At 37.2% G+C, this 18269-nt stretch overlaps 1 protein-coding gene across 1 annotated transcript in view; it reads left to right on the top strand.

The window, feature by feature from the left end:
- smchd1 (structural maintenance of chromosomes flexible hinge domain containing 1) overlaps positions 1-18269 on the top strand; it is a 47232-nt gene that overhangs the window by 6790 nt on the left and 22173 nt on the right. The window contains exons 7-21 of the mRNA XM_036597827.1: positions 2825-2944; positions 3301-3467; positions 3572-3662; positions 4497-4713; positions 5908-6022; positions 6729-6912; positions 8204-8275; positions 8416-8541; positions 8885-8998; positions 11586-11692; positions 12224-12306; positions 12519-12629; positions 13687-13764; positions 14160-14282; positions 15057-15201. Coding sequence (XP_036453720.1) covers positions 2825-2944; positions 3301-3467; positions 3572-3662; positions 4497-4713; positions 5908-6022; positions 6729-6912; positions 8204-8275; positions 8416-8541; positions 8885-8998; positions 11586-11692; positions 12224-12306; positions 12519-12629; positions 13687-13764; positions 14160-14282; positions 15057-15201 — 1853 coding nt within the window. The remainder of the gene's footprint in view (positions 1-2824; positions 2945-3300; positions 3468-3571; positions 3663-4496; positions 4714-5907; positions 6023-6728; positions 6913-8203; positions 8276-8415; positions 8542-8884; positions 8999-11585; positions 11693-12223; positions 12307-12518; positions 12630-13686; positions 13765-14159; positions 14283-15056; positions 15202-18269) is intronic.

Raw genomic sequence — 18269 nt, 5'->3', positions numbered from 1 at the left:
GAGTGTATTCAGGTATGTCACTGGCATGATAATTTTGAAACGTAGAAATGTTAAAACACATTTTATTATTATTGACTAGATTTTACTGTTGGAGTTTTTTTATAAAATTAAACTGAAGTATTTTAAATGAACAACACTTGTAAATCTAAGATCCAAAGCCATGCTAATTAGTTATGAGTTGAATCACATGTGTTTAATGAGACAAAATGCTAAATTCTGCAGAGGTGCTGCCTGGAAGGACTCATTTTGACACCCCTGATTTAGGCTGTAGATTACTGGAATATGGAGTTTTGAAATGATTATTTAGGTTAGTGGTGTTTAACATGGAGTTGTGCCGATACTGGCACTTAAATGTAGCATCAGTGTTGGCGATGGGGAAACCAATACCTACGACCGATACCGCAAAACAATTTCTGATATGCGCGCACTCTGACACATGCATGGGCGCCAGTATACTGATATTAACACAATGGCAGAATGGGTTGACAAGTGGCGGTAAATATGCTCATCAAAATCTGTAACACCAATATTTCTTGGAAAGGCAGTAGTAGTGGGTGATCTTCCTAAGCTATTGGATTCACAGATATGTCACAAATACATCAGATAAGGCAACATACAAACAGTGTAAAACACAGTAACCTTAGCAGCTTACCTCAACAGCTGAGTCATGCTTCATTCAGTAATCACTTATCTGCTACTGTGTAGTCAGTTTCAGTCTCAGATAATGTTTGTCCAGGTTGTTATTGAGGGAGCGAATATTAGAGAGAGACAGTATGGAAGGAACTGCTCTTGGGGTAATGGTAGCCTTTAGTCTGGGTTTAGCCTTTAGCATATCAACCCACTAGCCGGGACTGAGTGTCCACTAGCCCTGCCTGTGGTGCACCTCTATCAGTCAGTTGCATCACGCAGCAGCGGGGTCTCGTGGCCCTTTGCTTCAACAAAGCCAACTCAACCACAACTACTGACAGCGTCAATAACTGTGGTATTTACAGAACTCTAGCAGAGTCTGAAGCTCAGAGAGGAAAGTGTGAGTGAATGAGAAGCACATATGAGACAAACGACTTGAAATTCAGATGTGAAACGATATGTATTCTAACAAGTAAATGCCATTCATTCAAGCTTGATATGTTTTATTAGTACCAATAACAAAAACAGTTTTAAAAGTGGAGTTGTAGAAATATCAGGACTTATAAGCTAGCTATCGGTGCATCCCTTGTTTAAAGTATTTTTTAAGAGTATTTTCTCCTCACTGTATCTTAACTGAACATTTGTTGCAAACTACAGTTCGGTTGTCCTTCTGCTGAACCCATGAAAATCTTTCACACTGCTGAGATTTTCACTGGGCAGCATGAGAGCACGACTAGTTGTGTCACAGCACAAATGGGTGCCAAAATGTTCACTATTTGCACCCTATTTGTGCTTGTGAACGAGTGTACGAGTTGTAATTGCAATATTGAGAAGATAATAATATCCCTTTACAGGCAAATAGTATTTTATTGCTGATATATAGTGCACTCCTAATGTACCTGTAATGCTCCAGTACTTATTGAAGGAGTGTGCACATTTGTTTGAAAGATCTAAATAGATTTTGGCTACACTTGGGAATTTACTGTCTACATTTTTGCAGAAATCCTTACAGGATCTCATGCTTTTTCTAAATGTGCAAAACGTTTAATTCCAAGTACTAGCCATCTCTCTGCTTAGCAAATGCATTGCACAGGAAGGTGCTTTTCAAACACAAATACTACAGGAATGACTCTTGTGTGGTTGAAGCTAGAAATAAATTTGTATGACTGGAAATCCCCACTGCCACAATCAGCCCCACCTAAACCTGAAGTTGAATACAAATCATTAAAAGAGTTTCCCCTAGTTTTTAAAATTTATTTATTAATTAGTGATTTCAATAGTTGACCTGTAGAGGCTGTGCAAATCAAAAGTATCAGTGGTGGTGGAACATAGGGTTAGATTACCATTTAACTGTGGTACAGCATGCTGCAGATACATTACTCTATGGATCTTTCTTCCACAGTGGTTCTAAGTCAGAGTTGAAAAAACATTTTGGACTGACTTGGACTTTGGTCTGAAATCCTTTTGCTTTGAGTGACCCTGTATCTTAATTACATTTATTTTATTAAAACAACCGATTGAACATTTAATTTCGTCACTAACAAAACAATCATAACACTGCTGAAACTTAGATGACTAGCAAACAAGGCGTTGAATAGTTGCACACACAAAATCGTAACATTTTTATTAAAACACATAGAAGTTTACTTAATTGCAGTAGATATTTGTTTCTGTAATGAACGTTCTGTACATACTGGTTTTCAGAATTTGTGACACATTTACGTAAAAACATTGGGATCTAACTGCTTACCATGTGGCCATGAGGGACAGGGATGCAGTCTCACTTCCTGCTCTAAAAATATATATGTTTTTCGTATTTAAAAATTAAGCTAATGATAAATCTTGTCTTTCAACTTCAATTAAAAAAAAAAAAATACAGAAAAATACTATTTTGACAAGTTGAAATTTAGGGGTCAAGATTTGGGACAGCCATTTCCCAATACAAAATGCCATGCCATGGATTTAAACTGATCATAACATAATCATTATAAATATCTAAAGTCTGAGGAGCTTTTTTTGTTTAACTGTGAAATCACAGTTGGAATTAAGTCAGTGGAATGGTCTTTAAACACTTTCAGTGATCACCTTTTACATTTAATACTACTATTAGTACTAGTACTGCTGCTAATATTAATAATAGATCTTTATTTATGGGCTACCTGTTATTTCACTGCTTTCATTTGCTGTCCTACTGTAGATTATGAGTAAGCCAGTTGGATCTCCAGATGCACATGAGTTTGTGATGTCTAAAGAAGACTTTGAGCAGAAAGAAAAAAACAAAGAGGAAATTTATTCTGGCATTATCCGGAACAGGAAGGTAAAAACATCATGCTAGTGTAACACTGCATTTTTACAGATGCCATAATTCGTTACTGTCCAAAATAACTTGTATTTCCAACCTTCATAACTTTTTATATTATTTGGATTTTATTCCAGGTAATTTTGTAGTAGTTCTTTGTCCATTCTTCGTAAAATGTAAAAGGCAGTTCCTGTGTTCAAATGATGTAGAAAAATAAATATCTAAAAAAATGGAGCGACATGGTTTTTGTTTTGTTTTTGGACAGCTGCGATTTATGTCTTGCTTACTATTGGCTTACTGATATTTTCTTTGTGCTTACCTAACACCTCTCTTAACTTTCTTGCACACTCTCTGTCTCTCTGTCCTACACACAGCCTGGGGACTGCTCTCATGTGAGAGTGGATGAAGAGCGTTTCTTGCACTCACTCATTCTGGAAGAACAGAGCAAAGAGAGTTTCACTGCTATAGTCATAAGTAGAATCCAGCCAGAGCATGTTACCTACCTTAAACAAGACTTCACCTTGTGGACTAGGGAGTTGGCGTGAGTGTCTGATGTGAATGCAGCATGAACACTGTCAAATCGTTCTCTGAAACCACTATGATAACATTTTTGTCCTATTGTTTATTTATTTATTCCTATTTAAGGCACATCTATCATTACTATGTTCATGGTATCCATGGAAATGACATGAGAAACTCGAGAAGTGCTGAATCTACGTCAAACATTGACATACAGGTATGTCAATGTAAGTTTAAGTGCATCTATAAGAAAAAAAAGTGTTCAAGAAATTTGTTTTTATGTTTTATTGTCACTTTCAGGACAGAACCTTGTATCTCTTTTTTGTCATTGTTTTTGTATTTTTACTTAACTTGTAAACACCAACTGCCCTTTACAGTGTGTACAAATTTCACAATGAATGGACTAATAAAAAGGTCAAAAAAAGTATTGTTACACCAACTTGCTATATAAGATATGTTTTTTCTTTCTCTTAAAAATTTACCATTTTGGAAATACAAGGTTTCGTTTTGACAACACAGATATGTTTTTTTGTAATTTTTTTTTTTATTTCAACATTATAGCATTACAAAGAAGCTAAAGATCACTCAGTGTTTAACGACTGAAGTTAAATTGAGGCACAGATGAATATTACTCCACGCAGTGCTGTATTTTCTCATGTTTTGTCCCTTTTGATGCATGTAAAATCGAAAATAAAGAAACCTCTGGCCTATATTATGGTGCTTGAAAAAGGCAACAGATAAATATTCTGACAAATCCTGCCTCTCTGTTACTGTTGTTATGTCTGTCATGCTTTCAGCTCAGGCCACCTGCTAGCACCTTGTAATACTTGTGCTAACAAACGAAAAACCTCAGTAGCATAAGGAAAGATTTAGAACAGAACAGTACATTTTAAAAATGTATATGCAGATTGCTGTATTCAAAAACTAATGATGTCATTAATTTAATTAGATTCTGATTCTAATTTAATTTGAATCTGTCATATTACATCACAAGCCTTTTGAAGCTAAACCCTATAATATTAAACAGCATCTGATTTTCTTTCTCTTTTAGATCTGCCTGATTGATCGATCCCCTCGCTTGCCAAGACTTCTTAATCTGAGAGAGATTGATAATGATATGCAGACTCTTTATATAAACTCCAGTGTGGCAGAGTTTGAGTTTAAAGCCAGTAAAGGGGGAGACGCCAGAGTAGAAGGACTGATCAGATATCATCCTTTCCTGTATGACAGAGAAACATACCCAGAGGACCCATATGCCTTAACACCAGGTATGCATTATATGTATGTGTCTGTGTGTATATATAATTATTTGGCTGCAACAAATATTTGGTAAAATAGAGAAATTGGATAATTACTAAATTATACAATTTATCAAAAAATATATATATATTTTACCACTTTTGTGGTACTTTTACCACACTGATGAACCCAACTTTGTTTATGAAGCCAGTGCCAGCTTGTCACCAGTACCACACAGCTGTCAGTTCTGTCAGTTCTATTTGGAGATGTTTCCTCTATTCTCCAGCACTTCTCATTACTGTTCAAACAGGAAAAACGATGCACAATATTATTATTACTACTACTACTGACAATAGTAATAATAGTAGTAGTAATAATAATAATAATAATAATAACATAAAATATTCCAATATTTAACTTAATATTCAATAGAATATTTTAAAATAAAAATATTCAGTAATTCCTAATTTATACCAAATTTAGTAGATGGCTACACTGGGAAATTCATTGTTGTGCCTTACACAGAAACTATACATACACTGCTACTGTGCATATAATTTGCTCAAACATGGAAACCTACCAAGGATCATGTCAGTTAACAGAATAAGGTATAAACAAACTGGAAGGTACGGTGTGCAGCAGAATATGATGCATGTTATTTAATCTACAATGCCTGCACCACCTATAACATACCTTGATGCCACTGGACAGTCAGACAGAACATGATGTAAATGTATGTATTACATTAACAAATTTATGTTAATCCCATACAGACCCCATATTCTCCAATTACTATCATATATTTCTGACAGCCAACTATCATGACTTTAGTACACATTCCATTTATAGAGTGTAGGTATTTGTAAGGTGGTGAGGTTTATTAGTTAAATGTAGCTTTGTGATTCAGGGCTTCCATTGTAAGTGTTCATTTGTTTTTTTAATTATTTTTTTCTTTCAACACACATATATCAAAGGCTGGTCAGTATTACAGGATCATGACATTTATAAAAGTTAAAGGAAACTTCTAAACTCTAAATGGCCTGATTTGTCTATTTTAAATATACTTTCTTAAATATACTTGCTTTGCATTCAGTAATTATTTTGCACAAAAAAACTTGTGGCTTTGGTTGAAGTCTTGTAGTCTGTGGTTGGTGGTGTTTTCCGTTTCAGATTTGACATGGAAATTACTTGTGTCTAAATTTCTATTTGTGTGTCTGTTACAGTTGCAGAGAATGATGATGATGAATGTTTTGTCTTACACGCCGAGGGCCGAGGAAAAAGACCCATCTTTGAGTGCTTCTGGAATGGACGATTAATTCCTTATTCTTCTGTTGATGAGTAATAATGCCTCATTTATACAAAGTTCTCCTATACACAAGGGGCGTTCTGGCCTAAAACTAGCATTTACTATGCTATTTGTTATATGGTATTCTGTGCTGCGTTGCATCCCTCAGCCTCATCAGTTTGACTGAATTCACAATTTTGAGTGATTTTTGTCCATCAGTGTCCTCTCACTACAAATACATTATGAGACTAATGAGAATCCACTCCCACAATAAAGAAATCCACTGATGTAGAGGAAAAAAAATACAGACATGATATTTGGATTCCTAGCTGTAACGTTCACTGTGTGGCAGGGGAAAAAAAATAGCCCACCCTCAAGGATCTGCACCAAATCACAGTTTCTTCATAAGTTTCTCCCACTTTCAAGATTCATCATGTGAAGAGATTTTTGTAAACTTTAAACTGGGAAAATCTCACTCTTGGGACTATTGTGGCACCACTGTAGGAGGCTATTGGGCATGTTTACAATTTATAGAGCAGTGGTTGCATTTCTAATTTATTCTAAACTGTCCAATAAACGCACTTTTAAAATATAGTTATTATATTATTATATTATATGTTATTATAAAGTTGGCAGTTAAAACAATTTCTCACCATTGTCCTAATGTGATGAATGTTTAAAGCTCGTTTTTTTACTGTTTTGTTACCTCAGTCTTTTCTTCTGAACAAAGAATGTCTGTGTTTGTTTTGTTTGTTTCAGGTTTGAGTGGTGTGCAAGACCCAAGAAAGTTTGTACAGTTCCATTAGAATGCTACAACAGGATCTCGGGCGCCCTCTTCACTAATGACTATTTTCAAGTCAGCACCAATAAACTAACGTTTATGGATCTGGAACTACAGCTACGAGACAAAGAAACTATCTTTACCAGAGTTCTCAATGGCCAGGTAATGCGTAAATACACTCTTGACTAGTTAGAGGTAGTTGTGATGCATGTTAGTGTTCAGTTATATGTTCTTGTTATGTGTGCAGGAAAAAAAGCATTGTGTGTTTGTGCCACAGTCAGAAAATTGCTGGAGATGCTACAGTTTAAATGCTTTAAGAAATCTTAGACTCCCATTTTAACAGATTTTACTCTACTTTTCCCCTGCAGTAGTTTTACTTTATTCTTCCTACTTTCATTACCTTAAAAAGTTTTTAATTTGACATAATGGAGTCATCTACTTGAGAATTTAACACAGTCCACAAAGACCCAACGCGTGTGAGAAAATGGATGTGCAGGAAATACAGCAAGTTTCAAGTTTCAATACTTCATTGCCATATTAGTCAGTACTTGACTCAGCGGGATTTCTTTCAGTGCTGCTTTAATACACAAACAATATACATTCATTCACAACATTCATAATCTCATTCAAATAACCTAAACAAGGAGTTCAAAAAACAGCACATTACAGAAAGTTTGTCCAGGATTATTTCTAAAGCATTACTTGATTAATCATTTTGTTAAAGCAGAATTTAAACTTTTTTCACAACTAATTCACTTATTATATCATATTATTTTATATTATACTGTAAAGTATTCTACCACCTCCATAGTGACCTTGCACCCTAAGGTTCAGTATTTTCCTTGCTCTCACATATGCATTTGCAACCCAACCTGGTCAAAAGTGTGTGAACACCCCTTCTAATGAGTAGGTTTGGCAGTTTCAGCCACACACACACTTTACAGGTGCATACTGCCATGCAATCTTATGAACATTAGCAGCAGAATGGGTTGTACTGAAGAGCTTGGTGACTTTCAGTGTGTCACTGTCAGAGGATACCACCTTTCCAAATGCACACAAGCCTAGGATTGCCATGTGCAATGCCAAACATTGGCAGGAGTGGTGTAAAGTACATCACCATTGGACTCTGGAGCAGTAGAAATGCATTCTCTGGAGTGATGAATCACACTTCACCATTTGCTAGTCTAATGGACAAATCTGGGTTTTCAGATGCCCAAATGCAAAGTGCCAGCAGTAAAGTTTGGTGGAGGAGGAATAATCATCTGGGTGTATTTTGCATAGTTAGTGTTGGGCCTCTTAGTTCCAGTGAAAGGAAATCTGAATGTTAATGCTCTATATCTATATTGTTACAATGACGTAAAGAATTGTATGCTTGCAACTTTGTGGCAACAGTTTGGAAAAGGCCCTTGTGAATCATTTTTATGAAGCTTGCTATTGGTTGTCTCTCTTGCAGGAGCAGAGAGTGAAGATCAATCGAGAGTTCACTGCTTGGTTGAAAGAGTGCCATGAACGATATGATAAACAGGTGAGAGGGAGATTTCCATTATTCAAGTGTTTCTAAGTTCAGTTATTTTACCATTAAACAGAGCAGATATAAAAATTTGGCTGCTGGCTTATAGGTTGTGTGACACATAGACTTTATATTCATTTTGTTGTTTGTGACAGGTGAAGTTCATTGGTTTCCAAGGTACAATGACTCGCACAGATGTTTCAACTAAACGGTTGCAGTCACCGTGGGCTCGGTTCAAAGCCATCCACTGGGATGGCAAAGTCTACAAGACAGGACAACAAGTGAGGATTTGATGCAAACACAAGCATGTGCTTTGATATTGTGTCATTGGTGCTGTTTGATATGATATACATACTAATTGCATGCCATTGTTACAATAAATGTTTCTATTAAAATTGAATTTGGATGTTCTGTAAATTTTCACATGCATGTTGGACGGCATGATCTCATTCAGTGTCACTTACATCATGCCCACTAAACAGGAAGAAACAACTTTGAGGTTATTCAAGAAGGCACACGCTGCTATAGACAAAACATTTAATGTGCTGAAAGTACAAACAACTGCTAGATTTGGCTACATAAGCAGTGACTGTTAATCTTATTGAGTCTCTTTCCCTTTTTCAGGTGAAATCAGTGAAAACTCAACCTATTCTGTTTGGTACCATAGTTCAGTTTCTGCTCTATGGAGACCATGAAGGAGACGAGTACGCCACAGGAGGACACGTGCAAATTGCATTGGTAGGAGATAACATGAGTTTTTGACTTTGTCTGATTGTGTGTATGTATGCATGTTAATAACTAGATGATTTGCAATAGACATTTCCATAATAAGGTTTAGGTCCATGTTTTAGATAATTGTAATCATAAAGTTAATATACCTTTCAACACACAACTGGAAAGGAACACACATAGTTCAAATTGTAACTTTCACATACCATAAAATACTATAACAATTGTCTATTTGTGCAAGTATAAAAAATAATTTGTGGAAAGAAGACCGTCTATAATGCATGCTGCTAAGCAGCAAAAGCTGAGTCGCCTGCTAGTGTCATACAACACTAAGACAGTTTGAGCAACCTGTGGCCCTTGGTGTTCGGAGTGCAGGTTTCATTCTTAACCAGAAGCCCCCTGACCGACTGCTCAACTTGTATGCTATTTCTGTACACTGGTTTGGTATCTAAAGTAGGGCTTGACTTGTATATCAGTTGGCTGAGCATAGTGGCGGCCTGTGATTTGATCTGTACTGGTGAAAATATTGCAGATAGAGCTGGGCGATATGGCCAAAAACGTTATCACGATAAACAAAATTTATATCGTTCGATAGCGATACATATAGCGATAAATGTCAAATCATGATTTCTTTCACGTTTGAAGGCAGATTTTGCTCCTGGGTGGTTAATTGTGGTTTTAAACTATCACTTATGGTCGGATCATGACAAACACTCGGCAAACAGTGGAACATTTCACTAATCTGTCTTGGGACAGTGGGAGAAAGTTTCTGAGCTGTTTTATCAGCTTGAAAAGCACAGCTGCAATTTTTGTAATAGTCATGATTTAAGAAAGAAAACAGATTATTTTTAGCTGTCTGGTGACGAGCGCTCGGCTACCCTGTTACAAATGCTAAACAAGTGGCCAACAACAGTGCTAAACTCTTTAGTTTCTCAACATCGTCAACTCGGTTCGGGAGGTCACTGCTGTCACTCCTACCACATCCATGTCAGAGCAGATCACAGTATTCAGACACCAGCTAGCGACGACTGGGTTTCTCTATGCTATCGTAGTAGTTTAATGGGTGAACCGCAGTGTATCTGACGTTCGCTGTGTAAAAGCATTATCTGCAGTGTGAATCTCTCACACCAGTCACAGAGTCCTCCTTTTAGGTATGTTTAAACTGAAAGCGGTGATTTTGTGTCTTGTTTGATCTACAGTATCATCAATTCACCGTGTTTTGCCGGAGCGCTGCTTCAAGTTAGCCAGCAGCTAAAAACAGCTAGCCTGGAAAGACAGCGCTCTCCTGCTCTCCAATGCCTCACAGCTTCCTCAGTTTACTTTCGAACATGAACCCACTTCTTTCTTTCACTTTCGTTGCTCGAGAATGCACTAATACTAAAATATGACGGTTTGGCGCTGTAACACGGCGCTGCAGACGTGATTTAACACCGCTAAAGTTGTTAGGATGCACGGAAAGAGGTGAGTTCAGTTACACCACTGACCTCGTCACTCACACTCGGTCGCAGCAGAACAGATCGCCGATAACATCCACTCAGACAGGGAATGTATAACTCCACGTTTCAGCCGTTGCTAAAGTATATTTGGCGACCTTTTTTACTCTAGGCCCCCTCCCTCTCTAATCAAGTCGAAAAATTCGGAAGTGCCCCCTCTCCTGGCGACAGCAGAGTAGTGTCGCTTTCCTTACAGTAGAAAGCGCCACCAGGGCTTTCGCTAAAACGTGGAAGTGTGAGAATGGTGTATTATATCGAACATTTATCGAACCTGTCTTATCGCTCTATTGAGGAAAAGTTATATCGCAATACTTATCGTTTTATCGCCCAGCCCTAATTGCAGATAACAGGTAATTAATGCTGATAATTAATGACTTTTGTTGAGATTCGAGCTTGCAATCTCCTGATGATGGGGCGAAACCTTAAACAGGTATACCACTGGGAAACCCAGTATGAGGCACTTACTATTTAACTGTAGACTGCGATACAGGCTGAACAGTAGGATCTGAACACAAAACACATGGTTAGAATAACAAAAACACATATAATATGTCCAAATCTTACTTTTAGTATTAGAAAACCACAGTGATTATGGGTAGCTGTATCTCTATTGCTATAATATTAATGTTATTTAGCACTGTATGTTTCTTTTATTTGAGTTTAAAAATGTGATAATTGAGAACTGACTGTCTTGTCAGTCAGAAAAGCTCTGTTTAGGAAAAACTACTGAGGTATTACTGTACATTAACGTTTAAATTATAAATATAGCAGGATTTTAGCCCCTTAAAATCAGTAATCTGTAGAAACCATCCTATGAGTCAAGTTCCTTATTGCTATATCACATTGAATCATGCAGCTAGAAAGACTCTGACTTTGCCTGCCCACATTCGCTTACAGTTTGTGTTGATTCTTTAGAACTTCAAACACAGCACTGTAACAGGTAGTTGTAATTATATTTTTTTGATTTTCAGTTACATTATTTAGAATACAGTGGATGATTGTCATTTGAATACATAAAACTAAAATGTTTAACTTGTCTGTGTTTGCTTACAATGCATTGCAATCTATAGTAGAAGTAAACAGGGTGCATTATGTGTCCACAGGAACCGAAGGAGCTCTATAATGAGATTAAAACCATCCCCATATCTAAGATTGACAGACTAGCAACAGCTGCTGCCATCAGGAAAAGCATTGATGATGAACTGGCCAAGTAAGTAAACTAGTTACTGTTTTAGCAATTCTAGTTTAATGTTTTCACTGGAAACATGCTTTTTAATGATAATATCATAATGTTGATTTAATCAGTGTTGGTATCTGCCATCTGCCTTATCAAGTCATTTTTTTCTTTCCCATGTGTAACTGAATATTCATTCAGTAATACTTACCGATAATATAGCAATGCAGAAGGCATTACTGTTAATGCTGGTTTAATATCAGTAGCACTTTACTAATGTGATATCAGAAGGTGTCATGGTTTACAAAATTAGAAAGAGTCAGGTAGAACTCTTCAGTGTCCTTCACAGTGATCACATGTCCTCTTTCAAGGGATCAATGCATGATGACTTGCTAATTAGTTCTTCAGTTACCCCCCTTTGAAGTCTTTGCATATGGTATCTGCTTTGCTTAAATAACTGATAATTGAGGTTCATTATAAGATGGAAAGTTAAGCTCAAACAAAGCTGTACTTTGTGAATGGGTAGTATTTACATTTGCAGTGTAATTTTTTCTTTCTTTCTCATAGGCTCCCCGACCAATTGAGGATTACATGGCCAGAGGGAAATTCATGGCCTGATAAAGCTATTCGACCAGCTGGCACGCCCTTGGGTACGCACATGTGCCTACACACACTTGCAAGCACAGCAGTACACATTTCGAATGCATCTCACAGTTATATACATGCACATGCAAACTCACTGACTCAACTTCACCTGCAGTCTCCAGCACCAGTAATGCTACAAACCAAACCTATTTACATGTGGTCACTGTCCAGTTGTCTCAGCCTAACAAGCTTTGTTTTTTCACCTGTCCTACTTAAGGTCCAATCCAAGTTGAGATTTTGAACAAGAAAGGAGAAACCATGTCACGATTGCCAGTAGCTAATGTTAATGCAAAGAAACTCCTGATCGAGCTCAAAGTCATCTGGCACTGTAAGTTCTGTCGTTTGTTTTGTTTTGTTTAGTTTTTTTCATTTTTTTTTAGATCTAATGTCTTTTGACCATTATCCTACTGTTATTACTCAGTGATTAACTGTTAGCTGGAAAGCCTAAATTCAAGAATGCAACCCATCAGAATGTTAGTTATAAAATGGATTGTTCTAGTTATGAAATTTGATTGGTCAAGCTACGTTGGAAGCTGTTGTAAAATACTTGATATATGTAAACCTATGAGCACACACATCAATTGAGGATTAATCCGCTGAGGTCTTCCTTGTATGGAGCATGAAATGTAGTACTGATAGGTGGGGTCAAGCATCAGCATGTATATGAAATAAGCAACCCAAAACTGTATTAAACAATCCCTACATAAGAACCTTGTTTTGTTTAAACCATGGGGCTGACAACTGTATTTATGCTTATATGACTAAAATCTAAAAAGTTGACAAAATGGTTAGAATATGCAGTGATGGGCTGCTGCAAGTTATGTTTACCACTTCATGCTTATGTAAGCTAAAACATACATAAATGCCATATCCGGGGCTACCTGTGTGTCACTGTATCTTAGTAGCTTTAGAAAGCTGTCATTGTCCACCATGACCTTCTTTATAATTTTCATTTCCTCAACTGCCATGCAGCATGCACCATTAGTGACCATAGTTGTCTGTCTTACTGCTTGTGGATGTTTGCTTTCAATATGGTACGTTGTTGTATTTGTATCGTAAAGTGATCCTGAACGACGCTATTTTTAGCTGTGCGCTTAATTTTTCAGTAGGCCTGTCTAGCAGAACCAGTTGCTAATTGCACCAAAAAAAATCCTTTAACTTTAGTTTGTCTTTTCAGATTGTAACTGTTGTTTATGTGAAATGAAGTTAAATGAAGTTAAATTACCTTTTTTTAATCGATATCAGTTGTCAAACAACTGTTAATTTGTCTGTGAAAGGTTATTCATTTGCGTCCATGAGCAATCCATGAGCAGGTTTACTAAATAATAAATTCTCTGTAAGTGTGCATTTAAGTGTTTATTGTATATTTTATTCTTTTCTCCTAGCTCCTAAAGGGGACGTCCCAACCAGCTCTCACATTGGTGTGCACTCCTCCAAGTGGGAGTACTGGTTCAAAGTAATGGGTAAAGACATAATATACCAACAGAGCACACACAATCCCACCCAATGTTAATTGAAGTTTTTTTTGGGTAGTGAATCTGTGTTTTTAATATAAAGGTAGAAAATCAAGATGTGCTTTTTTTAACAGTAGAAACTGTTCAGCATGTTCTCTGTTCATCCTCAGTTAACTTCCTATAAGCAGTTTACACAGTTAATCAGCAAAACTAATGATGTGGTGAAACTTTGTGAAATTCTGCTGTTTCATACTGCTGTATTTTTGACACACTCATGGTGATACGAAATAGTTTTATAGCTTTTTGACAGAAACAAAGCATTTGTGCTGTCGTGTGTGCAGGTTTTAGCTACAGGGTTTTGTTTTTTATATGTTCTCATTGTGTATGTGCATGTGTGTTTTCAGAAAACTTGAATAAGTTGGGAAAGTACACACTTCAGCTGCAAACTATATTGAGTGATGGCGAATCAGCCAGTGAATGGGCCGGTAAACGACTGCCTCACTATACACTCCACTTCACTATTAAAGGTATCTCAGATTTACCTTTTTCAATTTACAACACATTAAGCCTGTGTTTATCTAATCTGAGCTTAGCTACATTTTGTCTCTTTCACAAAGTGATATGTTGTTGTGTTTTTTTTAAGCACGTATTTTACAAAGTTTCAGTGAGAAGCACTTGCATTGCAAAGGTCCACATTAGCTTAAAGAATGGTAATTTTGAAGAGAGCATATAACTTCTGTTTACCTTGTGTAAACATTCATTTGATATAACTAATTTTATGTGAGATTGAGTAAGTTGCACTTTAATGTCTAAGGTTTGCATGGGATTAGTTTCCAAGGGCAGATGGAGAAATGCCAGTTTACCACAGAACGTCTGAAATGCTTGCAGGATAAGAATTCTCGGTACAAATGACAGAGATGGGATGAGTGGCCACTCGATTTACACATTGACGTTACTCCATAAAAGTGTAAAAGATATATCAAAACATTTAATTGACCTTATTTACAGTTATCATCTATGTTGCTGTCATAGTACAGAAGAGCTACACAACTCAAGATTAAAGTTGTAGGGTCAGGTGTTAGTTGTAGTCAATCTGCAGGGTAGTAGATCCTTAAAAGCAGGACTGGACTCCTAAAGCCACATATGAGAAACAAGTTTCAGCTACCTTGTTTGCATTTTGTGTTCATTAATTTATTGGTTTTACTTAAAGGGTATTTGAAATGTTACCTTATTGGAATTCACTTTTGATTTATTGTTTATTGATTTGTCTCTCTTTTGTATTATTTTGTTCTTTCTCTCAGAAAGCAGTGCAGCAGCCTTTGTGTTTAGTGTAGTTCCCTCATCTGTTCGGGTGGGGGTTCCCTTCTCTCTGCCTCTGGAATTTAGGGATGAGTTTGGCCATCCAACTCAGCCCCCCTCTGATATCAAACCCCAGCTAGAGTGCAGGTAAGCTGCAGAGCAGTTAGACATGTGTTGGCACTCTAAATTCTACATTAAAATATTTCCCAGAGACAGACCACTCATTTTAAGTTTCTTACATGATGCAGTTTAAGACCACAAGGTGGCATACTGTTTTTGTTTTTTGTCCATGGTGATCCAATTAATGGGAAAACTAGGATACAGCAAGCATCCACATTTAAAGCTGTCAGATAACTATGTTCAGTACTGTGCAAAAGTCAGAGACCATCCTTCATGTATTTAATTCCCAGTAAAAAAAAAAAGCCATTTTGTACAAGTTATTCATTCTTCAGGAGATACTTCTGAGATTAGATATAAAATAATCCAGCTGCATAGGCAAGGACAAAGACAGATTACCACAATAACAACAAATAAGAGCTCATTATTTTATACCTTAACAACAGTGCAAGACCTGGTATACCACCAATACAGCCACCATCAGATAAACAGTACTTAAAACTTTTCATCTAGATGGCTGTTTTGACTAGACTGTAAATAATTAACAGTTGGTCCCTGTCTTTTGCACCTTACTGTATATTCAACTCTATTAAGCTGATAAACCCCAAAATTTAGTTAGCCATAATTTAGACTTTCAGAATTTTGTGGTAATGCTTTACAGGGACTACATGTACTTGCATTGTTCATAGCATATTCCTGAACAGTACAGTAAAACTCTTTTATTGTTGTGTACTCAACTTTCATTAAATGCATTTGTTAATGAGAAATGAACATATAATGTAATGGTTTGAAAACATACTCTGTGGTGGATAGAATATACTTTGTTTATGAACAGATTAAAATCTATTCAATGTATAACGATCCAGTGATTTTAAGCACACTGTAAGTCTTCATGACTGTAAAGCATTCAAGACTTAAACTTAGGCAAATGACAATGCCTACATGCACCTGAACTGTTCCTGTTGCATTACGAACTGTGCAGTCACATTACAGTAAAAAGTTTGTTATTGCTCTGGTTCCATGCTGCTAAGTAGAGCTCTTTTTCATTACGGTTGTTCTGCGGTAACAGTGTTTTAGTGAAGTCTTAAGGGTAGGAGGCTAATGGCTCAGTATCCAGCTGAAAATATTACTCTTTCAAATGTAATTTTTATTATCAGCAGTGACAACTTTAACTATATCAAGCTAATACATAAAACTTATACATAACACTGAAAGTCAAATAATGCTCATGACATTCGCTGTAAATGAACAGAATGCAGTGTAAGTACTGTAGAGTATCTCATTCTCACTGACTTCTCTCTGTTTGAAGCTGTAAGAGCAAGATAAATGTATTGTCTTGTTGTATTACAAGAGGTCTGAGACTGTTTGGACATGCTATAAATTGTAAAATCATCATGAAAAAAGGGTGAATAAATATATTTGCTCCTGTTAATTCCTGTATAATACACATCACACATTCATGATGATCACCTAATGAAATATTAGTGAATATTTTATGTAATGTATAGGAATGTGAAATGTCATTAATTCTTTTTATATGTTATTGATGGAGCAGAAATGAATTCAATATGGTTATCTTTTGAGTATCATGTGCTGAGAATCATATTTGTTTCCTTAAAAGATTGACTGCGTATTTTAATGTGATCCACTAAGCATAACTGGGTGTGTTTTCAATTCGTTGCATAATACACCATTGAGGCAACACATTGTGACCACTCACAGATGACGCAAATAACGTTGATTGTCTTGTAACAGCGACACATGTCGATGTCTGGGATTTATTAGACGGTAAGCAAACAGTTGGTTACCATAGTCAGCATGTTGGATGTGGGAGAAATGGGCAGGCGTGAAGGGCTGAGCGACTTTGACAAGGGCCAAATTGTTATGGCCAGACCACAAGGTGGCATACTGTTTTTGTTTTTTGTCCATGGTGATCCAATTAATGGGAAAACTAGGATACAGCAAGCATCCACATTTAAAGCTGTCAGATAACTATGTTCAGTACTGTGCAAAAGTCAGAGACCATCCTTCATGTATTTAATTCCCAGTAAAAAAAGCCATTTTGGAGCATCTTCGAAACTGCAAGGCTTGTGGGATGCTCCCAGTCAACAGTGGTGAGTGCCTACCAACAGTGGTCCGAAGAGGGACAAACCACGAACTGGCAATGAGGTGATGGCAGAAGGGCTACTGTGGCACAAGTCACAGAGATTTTTAATGATGGTTACAGGTGGAATGTGTCACAACATACAGTTCATTACACCCTGCTGCATATGGGGCTGCATATGGGGCACAGACCAAAGCACACATCTAACCACATGTCCACTGTCGAAAACGCCTACAATGGGCACGCAAGAGACGTAACTGGAACTTGGAGCAATGGAAGAAGGTCGCCTGGTCTGAAGAGAGCCGTTTTCTTTTACATCACCTGGACGGGCGGATATGTGTGCGCCATTTACCGGGGAAAGTGATGGCACCAGGATGCACTGTGGGAAGGAGACATGCCAGTGGAGGGAGTGTGATGCTCTGGGTGATGGTTTGCTAGGAATCTCTGGGTTCATGTGGATGTCAGCTTGACATGTACCACCTACCTAAATGTCGTAGACCACGTACACCCCTGCATGGCAGTAGTGTTCCCCAGTGGCAGTGCCTCTTTCAGCAGGATAATATGTCCTGCCATAGTGGACACATTGTTCAGGATTGATATAGGAACATGACCAAGAGTTCAAGGTGTTGGTGCCCAGGCGTCCAAATTCTTCAGATCTCAATCCAGTTGAGCATAGCTGGGATGTGCTGGAATAACACATACCACACTCACCTCAGCAGCTTCACTTCACAACCTACAGGACTTAAAGAATCTGCTACTAACTTTCTGGTCCCAGTTACCACAGAGTAACTTCAGAGGTCTCGTAGAGTTCATGCCTTGGCTGGTTGGAGCTGTTTTGCCGGCACGTAGAGGACCAGCAGCATATTAGGCAGATGGTCACAATGTTTTGCCTCATCAGTTTATGCTCGTTACTTATAAGAAAATATATTTAATGAACCTTTTAAAATGATAACACACTGTTCATGAATATGCTATTAATTAATGTATATGAAGT

The sequence above is a fragment of the Colossoma macropomum genome, unplaced genomic scaffold, assembly GCF_904425465.1.
Source record: "Colossoma macropomum unplaced genomic scaffold, Colossoma_macropomum, whole genome shotgun sequence".
NCBI lineage: Eukaryota > Metazoa > Chordata > Actinopteri > Characiformes > Serrasalmidae > Colossoma > Colossoma macropomum.
This window is presented reverse-complemented; position numbering and strand designations above follow the sequence as displayed.